Source organism: Jaculus jaculus, chromosome 6, assembly GCF_020740685.1.
Source record: "Jaculus jaculus isolate mJacJac1 chromosome 6, mJacJac1.mat.Y.cur, whole genome shotgun sequence".
Lineage (NCBI taxonomy): Eukaryota > Metazoa > Chordata > Mammalia > Rodentia > Dipodidae > Jaculus > Jaculus jaculus.
In genome coordinates, this window is record NC_059107.1 from 157,061,803 (window position 1) to 157,080,611 (window position 18,809).

The 18,809-nt window shown below is 55.1% G+C and overlaps 1 protein-coding gene across 1 annotated transcript in view; it reads left to right on the forward strand.

Moving 5' to 3' along the window:
- The window catches only part of Cacna1i (calcium voltage-gated channel subunit alpha1 I), a 132,641-nt gene that overhangs the window by 80,195 nt on the left and 33,637 nt on the right, over window positions 1–18,809 (forward strand). Inside the window, exons 7-11 of the mRNA XM_045152580.1 lie at window positions 893–1,208; window positions 2,541–2,633; window positions 6,305–6,617; window positions 10,105–10,520; window positions 16,374–16,525. Of these exons, the coding sequence (XP_045008515.1) occupies window positions 893–1,208; window positions 2,541–2,633; window positions 6,305–6,617; window positions 10,105–10,520; window positions 16,374–16,525 (1,290 nt within the window). The remainder of the gene's footprint in view (window positions 1–892; window positions 1,209–2,540; window positions 2,634–6,304; window positions 6,618–10,104; window positions 10,521–16,373; window positions 16,526–18,809) is intronic.

Consider the following 18,809-nt stretch of genomic DNA (forward strand, 5'->3'; position numbering starts at 1 on the left):
CCTTTCACAGGTGGGTCTATTCCAGCTCCACGTCTTTGTGGTGTGTGGTGGGGCAGGAATGTCAAGATTGATTTATTTTCTTCATGGATATTCTACTGTCCTAGGGTCATTTGTTGATAGTCTAGCCTTTCTCCAAGAAATTTCAATGTACCTTTGTTGGAAACAGATGGTTGTATGCATTTGGGTGGATGTGACACTTAAAAAGTTATTTATTTACTGGAGAGAGACAGAGAGGGAGAGAGGGAGAGAGAGAGGGAGAGAACGGGCACACCAGGGCCTCCAGCCACTGCAAACAAACTCCAGATGTGTGTACCACCATGTGCCTCTGACTTATGTGGGTCCTGGGGAATCAAACCTGGGTCCTTAGGCTTCGCAGACAAGCGCCTTAACCCCTAAGCCATCTCTCCAGCCAGGATATGATACTTTAGTTGTTGGTAATGGTGCCGAATTGTCCTCTGCAAGGGTCATGCATCTTACACTTCCACATTCACCTGCACTGTTGCTGCCTTGGTCACGCAGCCTGGGTTATTTTCCCCATCCGGACCAAAGCCTTGCACTATCTGGCCAGGTTCCATGGATCAAATCCCACTGGGGTTTCAGTTGGGATTGTGTGAAGTTTTAGGCTAATGTACAGGAAGCTTAGGGCAGGGATTGTCACGTCCAGAGAGGAACAGACCAGCTTTCCAAGGAGAGATCCCGGAAGAGGGCCACAGTGGGCCTGGAGGGGATTTGTGCCCATCATGGAAGTAGGAAACGGTACCCTAGGCAGGAGGAATGTGTGCCCGGGCTTGGTGGCGGTAGCGGGATCTTTGGGCCCGTCCTCTCCTTTTCTGCTTCTCCTGGAAGTGACCCTTCCCTTTGTGTTTCCTTACCTGCCCTCCCCTGGGAGCAGACAGGGGGACGTGGCCCTGCCGCCCTACTACCAGCCGGAAGAGGATGATGAGATGCCCTTCATCTGCTCCCTGTCGGGAGACAATGGCATCATGGGCTGCCACGAGATCCCCCCTCTCAAGGAGCAGGGCCGAGAGTGCTGCCTGAGCAAGGATGATGTCTACGACTTTGGGGCAGGGCGCCAGGACCTTAATGCCAGCGGCCTCTGTGTCAACTGGAACCGCTACTACAACGTGTGCCGCACGGGCAGCGCCAACCCCCACAAGGGCGCCATCAACTTCGACAACATCGGTTATGCTTGGATTGTCATCTTCCAGGTGAGGCCACTCAGCCCTGGGCTATCTATCTGGCCGGTGGGGGAGAGGGTGAGGACGGCAGGACTGGCAGCCCCGCCAGGTAGGCAGGGTCCTGAGCTGGAGGACGCGTCCCTGCTCCCCGTGATGTGCCCAGCGTGCTGGTATGGTAGCCTTCCCCCTGACCACTTTACAGGCAGGAAGCCCGAGGTTCAAAGCAGAGATGGATGGATTTTAACCCACGTGGGCCAAACCCCCAACCCTGCAGTCTTTGCAAACTCCCAGGTGGCCTGAGTCCCCGCAGGGAGTTTTGTTCACAGGGAACAGCGGCAGGATGTAGCTTCGTTGGCGGGGCTGGCTGAGGCAAGGCAGGGCCCACTGTGGGGAGGAAGGTCATTCCTGGCGGAGGTGACAGCCTGAACCCCAGCCTGGTTGCAAAGGCAGCCGGATGCTGCTCCGACTGACCAGTCTGTAGGGAATGCCCTTCGCTGTGTGCCCCAGTGTGCTGGGGCATTCAGAATACCGTGGCTGCGGGCAGACTCCACCCTGGCACTCTGCAGAAGGCGGGGCAGGGCTTGTTTAAGGACCGTGGGGGGTGTTGCTTGGCCCCCTCTGTGGGTTTCAGTCTTCTCCTCTTTCTACTGGGCTTACTAACATCCCGCTCACCCAGATGCAGTCAACCGGGGAGTCAGCGCTCCTGCAGCGAGGGGGTGTTCTTGCTGTCCTCAGAAGGAAGACAGGAAGGAGGGCCAGGGAGCGCCTGCTCTGCTCTGGAAGCTGCAGCATCGGGGATTTATGGCTGCTAGGCAGAGCTGTGCTCACTCCCAGTGGCCGTGCTCTGGGGCCGACAGGGTGGTAGGCTGCCTTGGGTTCCTTGGAGAAGAAGAGGTGCTGGGGAACCCCGGAGCCTGTCTCTCCCTGAGTGGCTCCGGCTCCCTCCCTGGAGTGGAGCAGGGAGGGACTAGGGTCAGGGCAGCCCCATCCGGGACCCCTGCCCGCTCAGCTGACCCATGGCACAGCCCTGCAGGGTCTCTGTCAGCTGCACACCGAATGCTCGGGGGCTTAGGGCAGGGCAGGGGCCCAGCGAGTGAGCCTTCGGCTTCCTGCTCTTGTCTACCACCCCCATGCCAGGCTTGGAAGGGCGTGAGGCCAGGGCTGAGTGCCCACTCCTTCCCTGCGTGGTGGGGCGATACTGCGTGAGTGCCATCGTGGCCTCTTAGAGCCTTGCGCTGAGGGCACGAGATGCTACCCTGCCCGCGGCCCTCACAAGGTGTATGCCGCGCGTCTTGGAACGCAGTAGGGCCTCTGTCTGCCATCTCCCTTCAGCCGTTGCTCCTGTCCCCGTGCCCGCTGCAGGTGATCACTCTGGAAGGCTGGGTGGAGATCATGTACTACGTGATGGATGCTCACTCTTTCTACAACTTCATCTACTTCATCCTGCTGATCATAGTAAGTGTCCCAGCAAGCTCGGGGCCGTGAAGACGACGCTGGGTGAGGGAAGGGACTTCCGGTCTCCAGGGAGCGAGGCCTCAGGGCCAGGGGAGCATGGTGGGAGGCAGCAGAAGAGGCTGTATTTTTATTTTTATTTATTTATTTTTTTATTTTTTGTAATTTTTGTTTATTTATTTGAGAGAGACAGAGAGAGACAGATAGGGAGAGGGAGAGAGAATGAGCACGCCAGGGCCTCCAGCCACTGCAAACGAACTCCAGACACGTGCGCCCCCTTGTGCATCTGGCTAACGTGGGACCTGGGGAACCGAGCCTCGAACCGGGGTCCTTAGGCTTCACAGGCAAGCGCTTAACCGCTAAGCCATCTCTCCAGCCCTATTTTTATTTTTGAGGTAGGGTCTTACTGTAGCTCAGGCTGACCTGGAATTCACTACGTAATTTCAAGGTGGCCTCGAACTCGTGGCGCTCCCACCTCTGCCTCCCAAGTGCTGGGATTAAAGGTGTGCACCACCACGCCTGGCTAAGAGGCTGTGTTTTTAATCATGGCTGACCAGTGAGTGATTGAGGGGGCTTGTCATGGTGGTTGCTAGAAGCATCCATCTATCACCACCTCTCATTGCCTTCATTTTTCATCTCCAGGCATTCATGTCCTATCTGTTGCTCATGCTTATCGTTCTCTGCCAGAATGTCTAGGATTGTGGTTTTTTTTTTTTTTTTTAAATAGTGTGTGTGTGTATGTGTCGTGTGCACACACACAGGATGGGGGAACAGCACACAACCCTGAGTTTTATTCCTCAGGCACTGTCCACCTCTTTCTGAGACAGGATCTCTCACTGGCTGGAGCTCACCAATTAGGCTAGACCGGCCGGCCAGGAAGCCCCAGGGATCCTCCTGTCTCCATCTGTCCAGCCCTGTACAAGCACATGCCACCTCAGCCGGTCTTTTGTCACATTCGTTCTGTGATGACCTCGGGTCTTCACGCTCGTAGGGCAAGCGCTTCACCGACCAAACTCTCTCCCCGACCCGTAGAAATATATACTTCCCATGACCTTCGCCAGGGGTGCAGCCCTGCTCAGAGCTTCTCCAGGGTTCTAGATAGTCCCCGTTTTTCTGGGCCGTGAAGTGATATTCTGACTGTGTGGGGCTGATTCTTGAACAAGACATAGTGTAGGAGGCTGGCCTTGGTGGCAGCCTGGCGGAGTTCTCTGGAATTCTTGCAGTTGGGGAGGGACACCTGCCTCTCTACAGTGCCTTGTGGGGGTGATCCGGCGATGTAGGTGGGCTCTATCTACTCTCCTAGGCCAGCCCCTCTTGCTCCCTCTCCAGTGTCATCCACCTTGCCTGACTACCCTTCAACCTCTACACAATCGTCAGGGGTCAGGGGTCAGGGGTCAGGGGCCAAGGCAAATCACTCCTCAGAGCTACAAGGCTGGGTTCTCTGGCTTCTTTTGTTAAAAATATATTTACTCACTTATTGGAGAGACAGATAGAGAATGGGTGTGTAAGGTCCTCTTGCTGCTGCAAACAATCTCCAGACACATATACCACTTTGTGCATTTGGCTTAATATGGGTACTGGGGAATTGAACTCAGGCAACAGGCTTTGCAAGTAAGCACCTTTAACCACTAAGCAAGCTCACCAGCCCTTCTCTGGCTTCTCGATGGTGGGCTAGGGCAAACTGGCTCCCTGGCCCATGCTGGGGAGTCAGGACAGGCAGGGGGTGAAGGGCCTGCTGTTGGTGTAGTTCTTGTGCTTTTCTGGGGAGGCTGGGCCTCAGGCCCAGGAGACACCCCAAGTCAAAGAGAGGGGCCCAGATTTCATTCTGCCTCACCATCTACTCATCTGTTTACTGATTCAGCAGAGCCTTCAGAAGAGATGGGCTGAGTGCTAGGATGAGAGCGGGGAGCCGTTCCGCAGGAACTCACCGTCTCCCAAGGAACGGGGCTGACTGGGGACAGTGACCATGAGGAGCTTTGCGGTCACCGCAGGAGCAAGCTCCAGAAGGAGGGAAGGAAAACAGGAGGCTTTCTGGAGGAGGCAATATCAGAACTGAGCCTTGAACATTGGGGTGAAGGTTGGGGAGGGGCCTTCTGTATGGAGGTGGCTGACAGAGGCCCCGAGTGTCAGAATCCTACAGAGGGGCCACAGCCCCCTAGGGCTGCTGTTGGTCTCAGATTCCTTTCAGAGGGTCTGCAGAGGGCTCTATTGCTCCTGCCAGAGTTAAGGGGCTGCCTGAGGTCTCTGAAAGGTGGAGACAGTGTCAGCACCTAGCTCCTGGGTTCCAGGAAGGGTTAGAAGAGACAGCCAGAAGTCCACATCCTCTTGGTCCCCAGTAAGTGTTTCATGAATGCACCCTGTTGGTTTTTTTTTTTTTTTTTTGAGTGGGGGGAGGTCACTTTGCTAGGTTCCAGGTGGCTCTGTCCAGGTCAATGGGTGCTGAGTTTTTCTAGGGTTGGGTCCCTTCATGCACAGTCCTTGGAACTCTTTCTGGTTAGTAAAGCCCTAGGCCCAAGTTGCGTGGACCTCTCACTTTACTGATGGAAAGCATGGGTCCCAAGGGGAGAAGCCTGCCTAGATCACGCAAGACAGCCTCAGCTGGTTTTGGCAGGAGCCTGATGGGGGGCCAGCTTGCAGAGGGCAGGTTCCAGACCTGGGTCCCTAACCAGCCTGGTGCAGTGCAGCTGTCTGAGAAATGCTTGTGAACGGGGACGGCTGAGTAGGGGACTGCTGGACTGGAAGTTCCCAGAGTCCTCTGGGCCAGGAAGCCCCGCTCCCCACTTCAGTTTATCAGTCAGAAGCAGCCACTGGGGCTGCTGCCTCTGTACAGCCTGCTGGCGATATCCCAGGAGGCTGGATGCTAGGCCCTCCTGTGAGGCCAGTGGAGCTCATTCAGGATGGGCAAGTGCCAGGGAGATAGCAGCCTGACAGGGCACATAGGAAGGCTTCTTTATCTTGGCGGGGGCGGGGGGGAAGGGTGACTGCTGGCCCTAGAAGAAGGAACCCAAGGGGGTTGCCTGTCCCCATCTTCCTTTCCAAGCACACACAGCTAAGGTCCAAGCTAGAAACTAGCACTCAGGGCTCTTGTATCCCCAGGGCCTGTGACCTCCCTCACCCAGGGATGGTGTGCCAGGTGGGATGGTGGGTAGGGCCAGGCCTTGGGCCTGCCTGGCTTGGAAACAGCCCCAGTCCAATCTGGGGACTCTCTCAGGCTTCGCCTTCCCCTGCAAGGACTCAGTGGTCTTTTCCTGTCCCCATTTGTGTCTGTGCCTCTGTCTCTCTGGGCCTCTGTCCACCCTCCCCTGTCTGATTCTATCCTGCAACTCTGTGGCTCCTACACCTGCAATTCCGTTCTCTCTGGATTCTCTCTCTCTTTCCCTCTCTTTTTCTCCCCCACACACTGTTTGTTCTGGACTCTGAACCCCTGGCTGTCTCTCTCTCTCTGCTCTGTCCACTTTCTTCTGTGTCTCTGATCGATCCCCATCCTTCTCTCTTTCTCTCCATTTCTGCTTCTGTGTCCCCTCATCTGTCTCCATCTCTGTCTCCCCCTTTCTTTTTTCTTGGAACTCTTGTCACCCTGTTGGCCTTCCCCGTCACCCCCACTTTCCTGTCACCCCCACTTTCCCGTCCCATTGTCCCCTCCGTCTCTGTCCCTCTCCTCCCGTTGGTCACAGGTGGGCTCCTTCTTCATGATCAACCTGTGCCTCGTTGTCATAGCGACCCAGTTCTCGGAGACCAAGCAGCGGGAGCACCGCCTGATGTTGGAACAGCGCCAGCGCTACCTGTCCTCCAGCACGGTGGCCAGCTACGCCGAACCCGGCGACTGCTACGAGGAGATCTTCCAATACGTCTGTCACATCCTACGCAAGGCCAAGCGCCGTGCCCTGGGTCTCTACCAGGTTGTGCAGAGCCGGCGCCATGCCCTGGGCCCAGGGGCACCAGCCCCTGCCAAGCCCGGGCTCCACGCCAAGGAGCCCAGCCACTGCAGTAAGTGGCCCTGCCCGTGTGGCCCATGTGCTGCCACCAAAGGATTGAGAATGGCACTGTTGTTGCAAATGGGTCACACCTGCCGGCTACAAGAGAGGCTCCAGCAGGCTCAGGATCGTGGGTCTCCTTCTCAGGCTCTGGTGTTGTCTTTAAGGCCAAGATGCTTCAGGTGTCAGCTGCCCCGCCTTCTCCTTGCATCCCCTGGCCAGGCTCTGTGGGGGATCCACTCTCCCCCTAGAGGAGTTCCCTTGACCTATGTGCCTGCACACCTGGGCTCCACTCTCATGCACCCGCTTGAAAGTCAAGTGCGCAGTGATCTGTCCTCAGCCTTGGAAGATAAGCTTCCCTCCTCATGGCCACACGCGTCACCCTTTACTTGGGCTCTAGTCGCTGTCCCTCACTCACAGGCACACCTGCGCATGCGTGGGATCAGGTACTTGGCACACAGGACTGTGGAGTGCCCCTTGGAGGCCTGGCACACTGGGCCATCTGCCTCCTGTGCTGTGATCCTGCCTCGTGCCTGAGAGCTCCTGCGTTGTTGCTGTGGGTTTAGTGTTTAGCTTGGTGCTGTCCAGGTGGGGATGCGGCTCGGTTTGCTTGCATGGTGTGCGCAGAGCCCTGAGTTAGATCCCAAGTGCGGCCTCAACCGGTGTGGCCGTGCATGCTGAATCCCAGCTCTTGGGAGGCAGAGGCAGGGGGCTATCAGGAGTTTGTTTGAGGCCAGCCTGGGCTATATGAGACCTTGTCCCAAAAAGGAAAGAAAGAAGGAAGAAAGGAAGGAGACCGCTTTTGCTCTCATTCCTCAGCTAATTTTTTTTTTCAAGAAACAGCTCTGAAAAGGGAACAGACTGGTAATAGCATCTCCAATTATTTTGTTTGTTTTTCGAGGTAGAGTTTCACTCTAGCCCAGGCTGGCCTGGAATTCACTATGGAGTCTGAGGGTGGTCTTAAATTTATTCATTAATTTAATTTAGTTATTTATCTTTTGTTTTTTGAGGCAGGGTCTCACTCTAGCTCAGGCTGACCTGGAATTCACTATGTAGTCTCAGGGTGGCCTTGAACTTATGGTGATCCTCCTACCTCTGCCGCCCCGATGCTGGGTGGGATTTAAGGCATGCACCACTGTGTCCAGTGCATCTCCAATTTTCTGGCAGGAAAACCAAGGTACAAGCTCAGTGAGTCAGTGACAAGACTCAGTCATACCAAGTGTCAGAGGTCTGGGCACAGGCTGAGCATCTGCTTCCAGGTGCAAATGCACCTGACCCTGGGAGGAGGCTGCTCAGGGCCACTGGGGAGGCCCCAGGCCTGGTCTCCATTTTGCCCAGCGGGTGCAGCAGGGGAGCTGGCAGGCTTTAGAACCGTTCCCTGGAACACCCTAGGAGCAGAGCACATGCTGCTCTCCATGTGATCTTGAACACCGCAGGACGCCTCAACTCCTGCGGAGCGGGGCTCGGAGGACCCACGGGTTGGGTCGGTGTGCCACTTCCTGCTCAGCAAGTCTGGCGCCCTCAGCTCTTTCTTCCTGGCAAGCTGAGGTTCTCAGGAAGCCAGCAGGAAAATTCCTCTTCGGAGCTGCTGCCCACCCTCCTCGGATGCCAGGCGTCCAGGTTTGGTCTTGGAGGAAGCTCCAGGTGGCCTGTGGGCTGGCCCAGCTTGGGCATAGGAGAGCTGGGGTCTGGGCAGCCCCCATCTTCCTAGAGCACGTGGGGGCGGGTGGTTTACTTGGAGGGACTTCTTGCTGCTGCCCATCAACCTCTCCCCAGGGGGCGTTACTACCCCCACCTCCAGGGCCTCTGAGCCTCCAGAAGGGAGAAGTGTAGCAGGCTGGGATGGCCTTTGATCTGTCCTTTAGGGCCACCGTAGGATTACCCAGGCTAATGCTTGCCCACCCTCGCTCCAGAACAGAGTGGTGAATGAAGTGAAAGTCTTCTCACGGGGTTTGGTGGTCTTTGGAAGCAAGTGTGGAATGAAGAGCAACATGCTTTTCTTTCCTTTCAGCGCTACTTTCTTTCTGTTTTTTTTTTTGCTTACACAAGCAGAACATGTTTATTCTAGGAAACACAGAAAAGCATAGAGAAGAAACCAAATCAGCTAGAGGGAGGTCTCTCTGACACCTCTCTGAACTGGTTTGCGGATCTCAGGCCAGCTCAGAACCTCTTAGTGCTTCTGGGCTGCAGCAGCTGCGAAGCAAGCTCCCCCCTCCCCCCCATCCCGCCCCAGTCAGCTTGTCACCCTGCCTGCCCCGCCACCAACCAGCCTGACTCCTCCTGGTGTGGAAAGAAGTCCTGTGGGCAGCATCCAGAAGGTGGGCCTTTCCCTGCCTGGGCTCCATGCCTCCTCCCTGGGAACTAGGCCCACAGGCTGGCGGGAAGGCAGAGGAACATGGAGGCCACCTTGACTTCTTCGGAGGAGCCCCTGCTGCCCATGTGGACCTGGCTTTTTCACAATCACCTCCAGAGGGGGTCACTCGGGAGGGGCTGTTGAGTGACCAGCCTAGGGTCAAGCACAGAAGTGACCAGTAGTTGGCATGGATGTGTGCCAGGCACTGTGCCAGGCCAGTCATATATATATATATATATATATATATATATATATATATATATATATATATATATATATAAAATACTTATTTATTTATTTATTTACATATATATCCAAGGTAGGGTTTCACTGTAGCTCAGGCTGACCTGGAATTCACTATGTAGTCTCAGGGTGGCCTCGAACTCATGGTGATCCTCCTACCTCTGCCTCTCGACTGCTTGGATTAAAGGTGTGTGCCACTATGCCCGGCCATATATATATTTTTAATTTTTTTTATTGTTTAAATTTTTATTAGCATTTTCCATGATTATAAAAAAAAAATCCCATGGTAATTCCCTCCCTCCCCACCCCCCACACTTTCCCCTTTGAAATTCCATTCTCCATCATATTACCTCCCCATCACAATCATTGTACTTACATATATACAATATCAACCTATTAAATACCCCCCTTCTTTCCTTTCTCTTCCCTTTATGTCTCCTTTTTAACTTACTGCCGGCCATATTTTTTAAAAATATATTTTACTTATTTATTTGAGAGGGAGAGAGAGAGAGAGAATGGGCATGCCAGGGCCTCCAGCCACTGCAAATGAACTCCAGACGCATGTGCCACCTTGTGCATCTGGCTTACGTGGGTCCTGGAGAGTTAAACCTGGGGTCCTTTGGCTTTGCAGGCAGACACCTTAACTGCTAAGCCATCCCTCCAGCCCCCAGTCACATATATTAATGAAGAGAATCCTGAAGCCTGCTACATAGATGCTCCTGTCCCCGCTTGTGCACAGGGCCACACAAAGGCAGAGAGCCTGAGAAAGTGTCTCCAGGAGGCGCTGGTTCCCCGGCCAGTGGCCCCTTCAGGCAGGGCTGGTTTGTTCCAGGCAGGCCCTATGTCCCAGTGGGAAGCAGGGGTCTGACTGGGACACCAATGCTGCCCTCTGCTTGCTTTTCAGAGCTCTGCGCGCGACACGCTCCCCTGGACCCCACGCCCCACACGCTGGTGCAGCCCATCTCTGCCATGCTGGCTTCTGACACAGACAGCTGCCCACGCTGCCAGCATGAGGTGGGCCGGCGGCCTTCAGGTCAGGGCAGCACTGACTCGGGCCAGGAGAGCTCGAGCTCTGGTGGCTCCAGAGAGGCCGAGGCGGATGGAGATGGTCCCCAGAGCGGCGAGGATGGGGCGTCGTCAGACCTGGGGAAAGAGGACGAGGAGGAGCAAGCAGACGGACCGGCCCGGCTCTGTGGGGATGTGTGGCGGGAGACGCGAGCCAAGCTGCGGGGCATCGTGGACAGCAAATACTTCAACAGGGGCATCATGGTGGCCATCCTAGTCAACACCGTCAGCATGGGCATCGAGCACCATGAACAGGCCAGTGTGGGGGTGCTAGGCTGGGGTCAGTCAGGTGGAGGGGACACCGAGGTTTGGCTGAGGGCCTCCCCGTGTTTCCTTGCACCTGGCTAGAGCAGGGCATGACCCGAGGCCCCTCGCAGCGGAGCAGCTGCCTGGCCTCAGAACGAGTGGATGGGTGAAAATTGTAGGGGCTGGAACGAGGGGTTCTTTCCTTCTTAAGCTGCATAGATGTCTCCAGTGTATAGGCCATCCCTGGGGGTGACAAGTCCTGGCTCCATTTGGGAAAATGTCATTTTCTGGCTCCTGCTGTCCACCAGCCCTTGGGAGGATGGCTCCCTTAAGCCTGCACTCCAGCCTGGCTGTGCTAAGGCCCCAGAAGGGGTCCCTGACCCGTGGTCTCGTGCCTAGCCAGAAGCTCTGTGTGCACCCACCCCCCCTTTCATGGCTTTATCCTCATTCTGCAATGCCTTGCCCCTCCCCGTGTGCCCAGAGGGGGCCACACTCTCATTCCTGTGCTCATTAACTTGCCAAGAACGGGCTTCATTCAATTTACTTCTATGTGGCCCCTGAGGTTGCCAGCGACACTCAGCCTGTGCTGCTGGTTAGCCGCCATGCCGGCTTAATTAAAAAGATCTTCAGGGAGGGCTGCTGGGTGAGATCTCTGTGGCTTGAAGCTGGTGAGAGAGGTGGTCCAGACCCCTGTCCTAGGCCCTGGCCCGAGGGTGCAGAGTCCCAGCAGGATCGACCTCCTAGGGAAGGGCTTATGGGATGCAGCTGCTGTTGGGGCGCTGACCCCAATGTCTAGGTCTTGCCATACCAGAGCTGGGTGCGTTCCCTGGGTGGCTGGAACCAGCTGGTGAGAGCCAACATTTTCCTGCTCAGGAATTTTGCAAGCAGTTACATAGTTGGTAGTTTAAAATTGGCCATGGGGAAGTATTTATACCATGGAACTTGGCAGATGCTACAGATTGGGGCTATTTCTTACGGGTGGGTTTGCTCTCACCCCGGTGGCCCCTCGCCTCCTCACATCCTCCTTCCACCCTCCAGCCTGTGGTCCCTGCCTAAGCCCACGGACAGTAGTCTTGTCCGGCCCTGGGCTTGCTGCAGTCATAGCCCTTCTAAGCAAGCTTCCTAACCTGGAATCTGCAGGAGCCTCGCCCATCAGGATAGCAGATGTCATGTGGTGCTGGAGTTGTCTCCTGCCTGGAGCCCCCACCTAGCTGGAAAAGGCTCCTGCCTGTTGTATAGTCTGCCCTGATCCCCTAACTGTGTGCCCCCCCCCTCAAGACTGCCACTTATTGGGTATCTGCTAAGTGCCAGGCCCAGAGGCAATCTGGTGTCCCTGTCTGTACACCCCCACTCCCCGCCTTCAACCAGCTGTTACCCCCTCTGGTCCACACACGTGGAAGGCCACTGCTGAGAGACTACATCTCTCAGGCAGGGTGGCCCTGGGCAAGTCACTGTGTCCACCCAGCCTATTGATTCCTCCCTCTAGGGACCCCTCCCTCAAAGACTGGATGGGGGAGGACAAGGTGCATGGGGAATTCTGGGGCCAAGTAGGCCCTCGTGACTCATCATAACTGGTGGGGCTTTTGTTCGAGCCTTCTGCCACCAGCCTGGGTGTGTTTACCATTCACTCTCTGGAGCCTCAAAAATTAATTAAAGAACTAAGGAGGAGGAGGAGGAGGCATTTTTAAACCGTGCTTTTTAAAGCAGCTTCGAGCGGCAGCCATTGTTTGGCCCGGCTCTGCTCAGGGCCTGTTGGTATTTTCGCTCCTCTCTCTCTGGGCTCCCAGACATGGCTCCGTGGGAACTGGTGTCCACCCCCGGGTTTATTTTGAGCAGCCCCTGCTGAGGTGGTGCCTGCAAAGAGATGGCTCGGGGACTTCAAGGGAGGGAGTGGGGAAAACACCAACAGCTGGCCCTTTTGCCCTGCCTTGTCCTGCACCCCTCCCCCTGGCGGGCCTGGGGCAGGGGTGCAGGACAAGGCAGTGTGCCACTGTAGGGGGGCGTAAGGTCTCTTGGTTATAGGCTGCTCGGTACAGATGCTCATGCCTTTAGCGTGGCTGCTGCTCAAATAACGGGGCCCGTCCCTGGGGACAGTCATGTGTCTGGGTTCCTCCTGGCTCTGTGGCTGTTTCTGGGAGGGACTAACCTGGGAGGAGGTGACAGATACAAGAGGGTCAGCGAGGCAGGGGGGTCTGCATGTGCTCACGAAGTGGGGGCCGATGTCTGCACAGGGCACTTGCCTAGCATGCACAGGTTCCTGGGTTCAATCCCCAGCACCGAAAAAGAAAGAAATTCATGGGAGACTCATGAAATCTCTACCCAGGATACCCTGCTGGGGAGAGTGAGAGCGGAATGGTCCTTTGTGGGGGGGTGGGGTGGGGGGGGAAGCGCCGTGTGACCAGAAAGAGGGTCTGGTTGGCTTGGGCAACCAGACTCTATAGAAGCCCTGAGTGGGCAGGGTGGGGGGAAGGGGGATGGAGAGAGGCAAGGTGGGCAGACGGGGAAACTGAGGCTCAGTGAGTGAGGTACAATGGCAAGCAGCTGGGAGAGCGGGCTCCGGGGCACAGAGGGCCGCAGTGGGTGTCTACAGTGGAGGAGCGGCTCGGGTGAGGGGGACACTGTTCTCAGAGCCGTCTCTGCCTCAGCTTCTTGCTCTCCCGGAGCACCCCTGGCCAGTTTCATGACTCCTAGCTGGGCAGGGCTGCCCTGCGGCCTCACCTTACCTTAGAAAATTGAAGGCTGATCAAGGTGGGAGCAGAAGACGGAGGCTGGTCACCTGAATGGACCCAGGGTACTGAGAGCCACTGGCCTCAGCTCCCAAAGCCTGCTCTATTCTCCCTTTGATAGCCCCCATCAAGGCACTGACAGCCCAGGCCTAGGGCCACTCTGGAAAGGGGAATATGGGGTGGCTTAGTGGCTAACATTCTAGTCCTGAATGGACCAAGAGAGTGAGAGTGAGAGTGAGAGAGAGACTCACATGGGCTGCAGTCAGAGAAGGCTTCCTGGAGGTGATGACACTGGAGGTAGATCCTGAGTTTATCAGAGAGACAGACAGGTATATGGATCAGAGGCATAGACATCCCTCCAATGGACCATGAGTCTTGGAGAAGGATATGTGCCCAGGGGCAGAAGGACTGTCTACCCAGAAAGGGCTTTTAGGCCAGTTTGATCCTTAGGGCAGCAGGGAACCATGGAGAATTGAAAGCAGGGGAATGGCATGTCTACTGCCCTGGGACCTCTTCCCAAACATGGCAGGTGATGACATCTGGTTCACAAGGATAGGGACGGAGCAAGAGGGAGGAGCGGTGGGCTCTGGATCGGACTCCACCACAGCCTGGCCGTGACCCGGGGCGGGCACTTGTCCTGTGCCCAGTGAGGCTGGTGGAGGTGAAGACCAGATGTGCACCTGACCAGCACTAGCTGCCATTGTCAACCATGGGGCTAGGCTGGGCTTGAGGGGCATCTGGGGGCCAGCTGAAGGATCTGTGTCCAACCTTTCATCAAAGTACTGTGGAGGTGGACAGAGGCTGGGCAGCCTGGGCCCACCAAGCCTGGCATGAGGCAGGCATGAGCCTCCTGTGCCCTCCAGGCTTAAGCTGGTGTTTTCTGATTCCCCCCAAGCGCTGCTCTTTTACTGGACAGATGCTGGCCATTCCCGGCAGCCTCCCCGCTGTCTGTCACTTTGTCTGCCAGCTGTTTTTGTGTGTCTCATTTTCTGACGCGTCTGTAACTTCCACCTTTTCCCCAGGCGGCTGGATCATTGTCTTGTGTTCTTTTCTCTGTGTGTGTAATGTGTGAGTCGGGTCTCATGTAGCTCAGACTGGGTGTATGTAGACGAGGATGACCTTGAACTTCTCATCCTCCTGCCTCAGCTTCCTGAGTGCTGGGATTACAGGCGTGTGCTGTCACGTTGCTTTATGCGGTGCTGGGACTCGAACCCAGGCTTCCTGTATGCTAGATAAGCGCTCTGCCAACTGAGCTATAGCCTCAGCCCACTGTGTTCTTTTCATGTCTGTTTCAGTGCGTCTGCCTCAGCCTTTCCCTCCCCACACCTCTGCCCATCCATCCATTCCTCTCTTGTCTCTGTCCTTCTCTGTGCATCTCCGCCCCATCCCTTCCGTTGGCCTCCCACTTGGCCTGTCTATGTTCATCTGTCTGCCAATCTCCAGCCTGTCTTTCTCCCAGAAAAATGCTCTCGGGAGTGATGGATGGCCCATTAGAGAAAGATTAACAGGTGTGTGCTGCCTGGAGAAACAGCTGTTGCGGGGGCGGAGGAAGGCAAGCTGATGACCTTTCTGGAGCATGGTGGTCCACACACGGATCAGTGGTCCGCACATGGATCGAGGGAGCTGTGTGGCCAGGAGCCAGGGACGGCCATCATGGGCTGTCAGTGGCCACCTTCCTCCCCTCCACAGATGTGGTTAGGGTGGGCGGAGCAGTTTCTGAACCCCCCCTCCCTACTGATACTTCTCTTGGGGGTCCCACTCTCCTTTGGGGGCCATTTGTGAGTCAAATTGTAATGACAAATGGAGATGGGTCCTTCTCCTTTCATCTGGGCTTGAGAGGAGCTGGCAGTTTTATTAGATTTCTCAGGCACAAGGTGGGAAGCTGGTGGTTGGATAATTTCTTTTTTCTTCTTTTAAGTCACATGAATCAAAGCTGGCCTCTGGGGCTCCCTGCCACTTAGCGGAGGGGCTGGGCTGGGGCTTGGGGTGCTGACAGATGAGAGATGGCTCTGCCACAGTCATCACTGTCAGGCTTCTAGTGTTTGTTCTGGCTGGTCCCTTGGCCTGGTCACCCTTCTCTTCTTCCCCCTGTCACCAGCTCTCTTCTCTTACATCTCTGATGAGATGTTGCTTCCTCCAGGAGCCTGCCTGGCTCCCTGGCACCGTCTGCCGACTTGCTCAGCTTCCCTGGCATTAGTGGGTGCCAGCTTGCCTTCTTAGAGTGATTTGTGGGCTTTGTCACTCAGAGTGGGCATCCCTGTAACATGAGCCCGGCACGTTTGCAGGCTCCTAGAAGACCTGTGGGATGTGTGCAGGAGTGAATGAGTGAGTGATTGAATGAGTGGCTCTGGAGGAGTTTCCGCAAGACGAGCCTGGCTTGGATCCATGCTCAGCCCTACCATATCCACCCCCCACCCCCCGCACCCCACATACCGTGCCCCTCGGCACACAAGCTAAACCTTTCACTGGCTCCCAGAGTGCTAAGAAGAGAAGGGGCCAGGGTCTCACCCTACCCTGAGCAAGATGCATGAGCTCATGCACTCCACACCCTGATTGTGGATAAGGGGAGGAAGACTTAGAGGTAGGGGGTCACAGGATCACTTAACGTTCAAATCAAGCCTGGGAACAACTCTTCCTCCCTGCTCATAGCTAATAGTGGGGCTTGCTTCAAAGACAGGGTCCTGGGTTGGTGCCATTGATTGCCGCCAGCTGCTGAAAGCCCGAGAGAAAAGGCTGTCTAGGCAGAGCTGGAGGGGTTAATTTCACCAGCTGGTGACTTTGGGCTGTTTTCTTGTCCGCCTTGGTTCTTAGTGTCTTCTTTGAGAGCCACCATAGTGGCAGCCTATGTGTGGGGGGAGTGGCTGTGGCCTGGCATGAAGCGGGCGCCCTGTCTTTGTTCCCTGGCAGGGTATGAGAAGGCTGGACTGTGTGCTGTGTGGGCAGTGCCCTAGTGCCTCCCTGTGTGCAGTACCAGCTCTACTTCTGGGCTACCTCACACCCTAGTGGATCTTTTGGGACCCGGAACTGGCACAATTGAGGGGCCCTCAGGACCATGGTCCAAGGGCAGATGACTAAGATCCAGCAAGGACACTGACCCTCGAGGGTTACATATCTCCCACTCCTCCGCTCCCCACAGCCTGAGGAGCTGACCAACATCCTGGAGATCTGCAACGTGGTCTTCACCAGCATGTTTGCCCTGGAGATGATCCTGAAGTTAGCCGCCTTCGGGCTCTTTGATTACCTGCGAAACCCCTACAACATCTTTGACAGCATCATCGTCATCATCAGGTAACCCCCCATCTCCTGCCTGCAGCCAAGGAGGGGGAGTTAGTGCTGTGATCAACCCTCACCAGCACCCAGAGCCCCCAAATGAGATGTGATTTAGCAATGCACCTCCTTCGGGAGGAATGGGTTGAATGGCAAGTTGTAGCAGCAGGTCTGACACCGCCATCAATCCAATAAGGGGACGCTCACCAGAAACACTCAGAAATAGGGCTGGGCGATGCTCAGTGGGTAAAGTGTTTGCCATGCAAGCATGAGGGCCTGCGTTCAGCATCCCAGGACACAAGAGAAATGCCAGAGTATGGTGCCTGCCATTAATCCCAGCACCAAGGAGACAGAGACAGGGAGTCCCTGGGGCTTGCTGGCTAGCAATGGTTGAGGCACTTGCCTGCAAAACCAGACAACCCAGGTTCGATTCCCCAGTACCCATGTAAAGCCAGATACACAAAGTGGTACAGGCATCTGGAGTTTTTTTGCAGAGGCTAAAGGCCCTGGTGTGCCCATACTCACACACACTCTCTCTTCTTGCAAAATAAATTCTTTTTTTTTTTTTTTTCAAAAGTGAAAAAAGAAGGGTGAGGGCTGGAGAGATGGCTTAGAGGTTAAGGCACTTGCCTGTGAAGCCTAAGGACCAAAGTTCAATTTCCCAGTACTCATATAAGCCAGATGCACAAGGTGGCACATGCATCTGGATTTTGTTTGCAGTGGCTAGAGACCCTGGCATGCCCATTCTCTCTCTCTTTCAAATAAAAAAGAAATATTGAAAATTAGATTAAAAAAAGAAGGGTAAAGTCTCAGACAGAGAACAGTGGCATGCATGGACTTCATAGACTTTAGCCACAGGCTTCTATTTTTTAATATTTAAAAAAATATTTTCTTATTTATATGTGTATGTGTGATAGGGAAAGAGAGAGAGAGAGAGAGAGAGAGAAAGAGAGAGAGAGAATGGGCACACCAGAGCCTCTAGCCACTGCAAACAAACTCCAAACGCATGCACCACCTTATGCATCTGGCTTACATGGGTCCTGGGGAATCAAACCTGGGTCCTTTGGCTTTGCAGGCAAGAACCTCAACCACCAAGCCATCTCTCCAGCCCCACCACAGGCTTCTTTCTTTTTCTTTTTCTTGTTTTTTTTTTCATCTTCCTCCTCCTCTTCCTTCTTTCTTCTTTCCACAGGCATCTTAAGGCCTGGTCCATGGGCTTGGGTTATGAGACTGATTTAGGGGTTCTGTGGAGCAGCATCCAGTGCTATGGAAAGATGGATGGTGGGTGGATGAGTAGATGTGTGGATGGATGGATGGTGGGTGGATGAGTAGATGTGTGGATGGATGGATGGTGGGTGGGTGAGTAGGTGTGTGGATGGATGGATGGTGGGTGGATGAGTAGATGTGTGGATGGATGGTGGGTGGATGTGTAGATGTGTGGATGGATGGATGTTGGGTGGGTGAGTAGATGTGTGGATGGATGGATGGTGGGTGGGTGAGTAGATGTGTGGATGGATGGATGGTGGGTGGATGAGTAGGTGTGTGGATGGATGGATGGTGGGTGGATGAGTAGATGTGTGGATGCATGGATGGTGGGTGGGTGAGTAGATGTGTGGATGGATGGATGATGGGTGGGGAGTAGATGTGTGGATGGATGGATGATGGGTGGGGAGTAGATGTGTGGATGGATGGATGGTGGGTGGGTGAGTAGATGTGTGGATGGATGGATGGTGGGTGGGTGAGTAGATGTGTGGATGGATGGATGGTGGGTGGGTGAGTAGATGTGTGGATGGATGGATGGTGGGTGGGTGAGTAGATGTGTGGATGGATGGATGGTGGGTGGGTGAGTAGATGTGTGGATGGATGGATGGTGGGTGGATGAGTAGGTGTGTGGATGGATGGATGGTGGGTGGATGAGTAGATGTGTGGATGCATGGATGGTGGGTGGGTGAGTAGATGTGTGGATGGATGGATGATGGGTGGGGAGTAGATGTGTGGATGGATGGATGATGGGTGGGGAGTAGATGTGTGGATGGATGGATGGTGGGTGGGTGAGTAGATGTGTGGATGGATGGATGGTGGGTGGGTGAGTAGATGTGTGGATGGATGGATGGAGGGTGGATGAGTAGATGTGTGGATGGATGGATGGAGGGTGGATGAGTAGATGTGTGGATGGATGGATGATGGGTGGGGAGTAGATGTGTGGATGGATGGATGCTGGGTGGATGTGTAGATGTGTGGATGGATGGATGGTGGGTGGGTGAGTAGATGTGTGGATGGATGGATGATGGGTGGGGAGTAGATG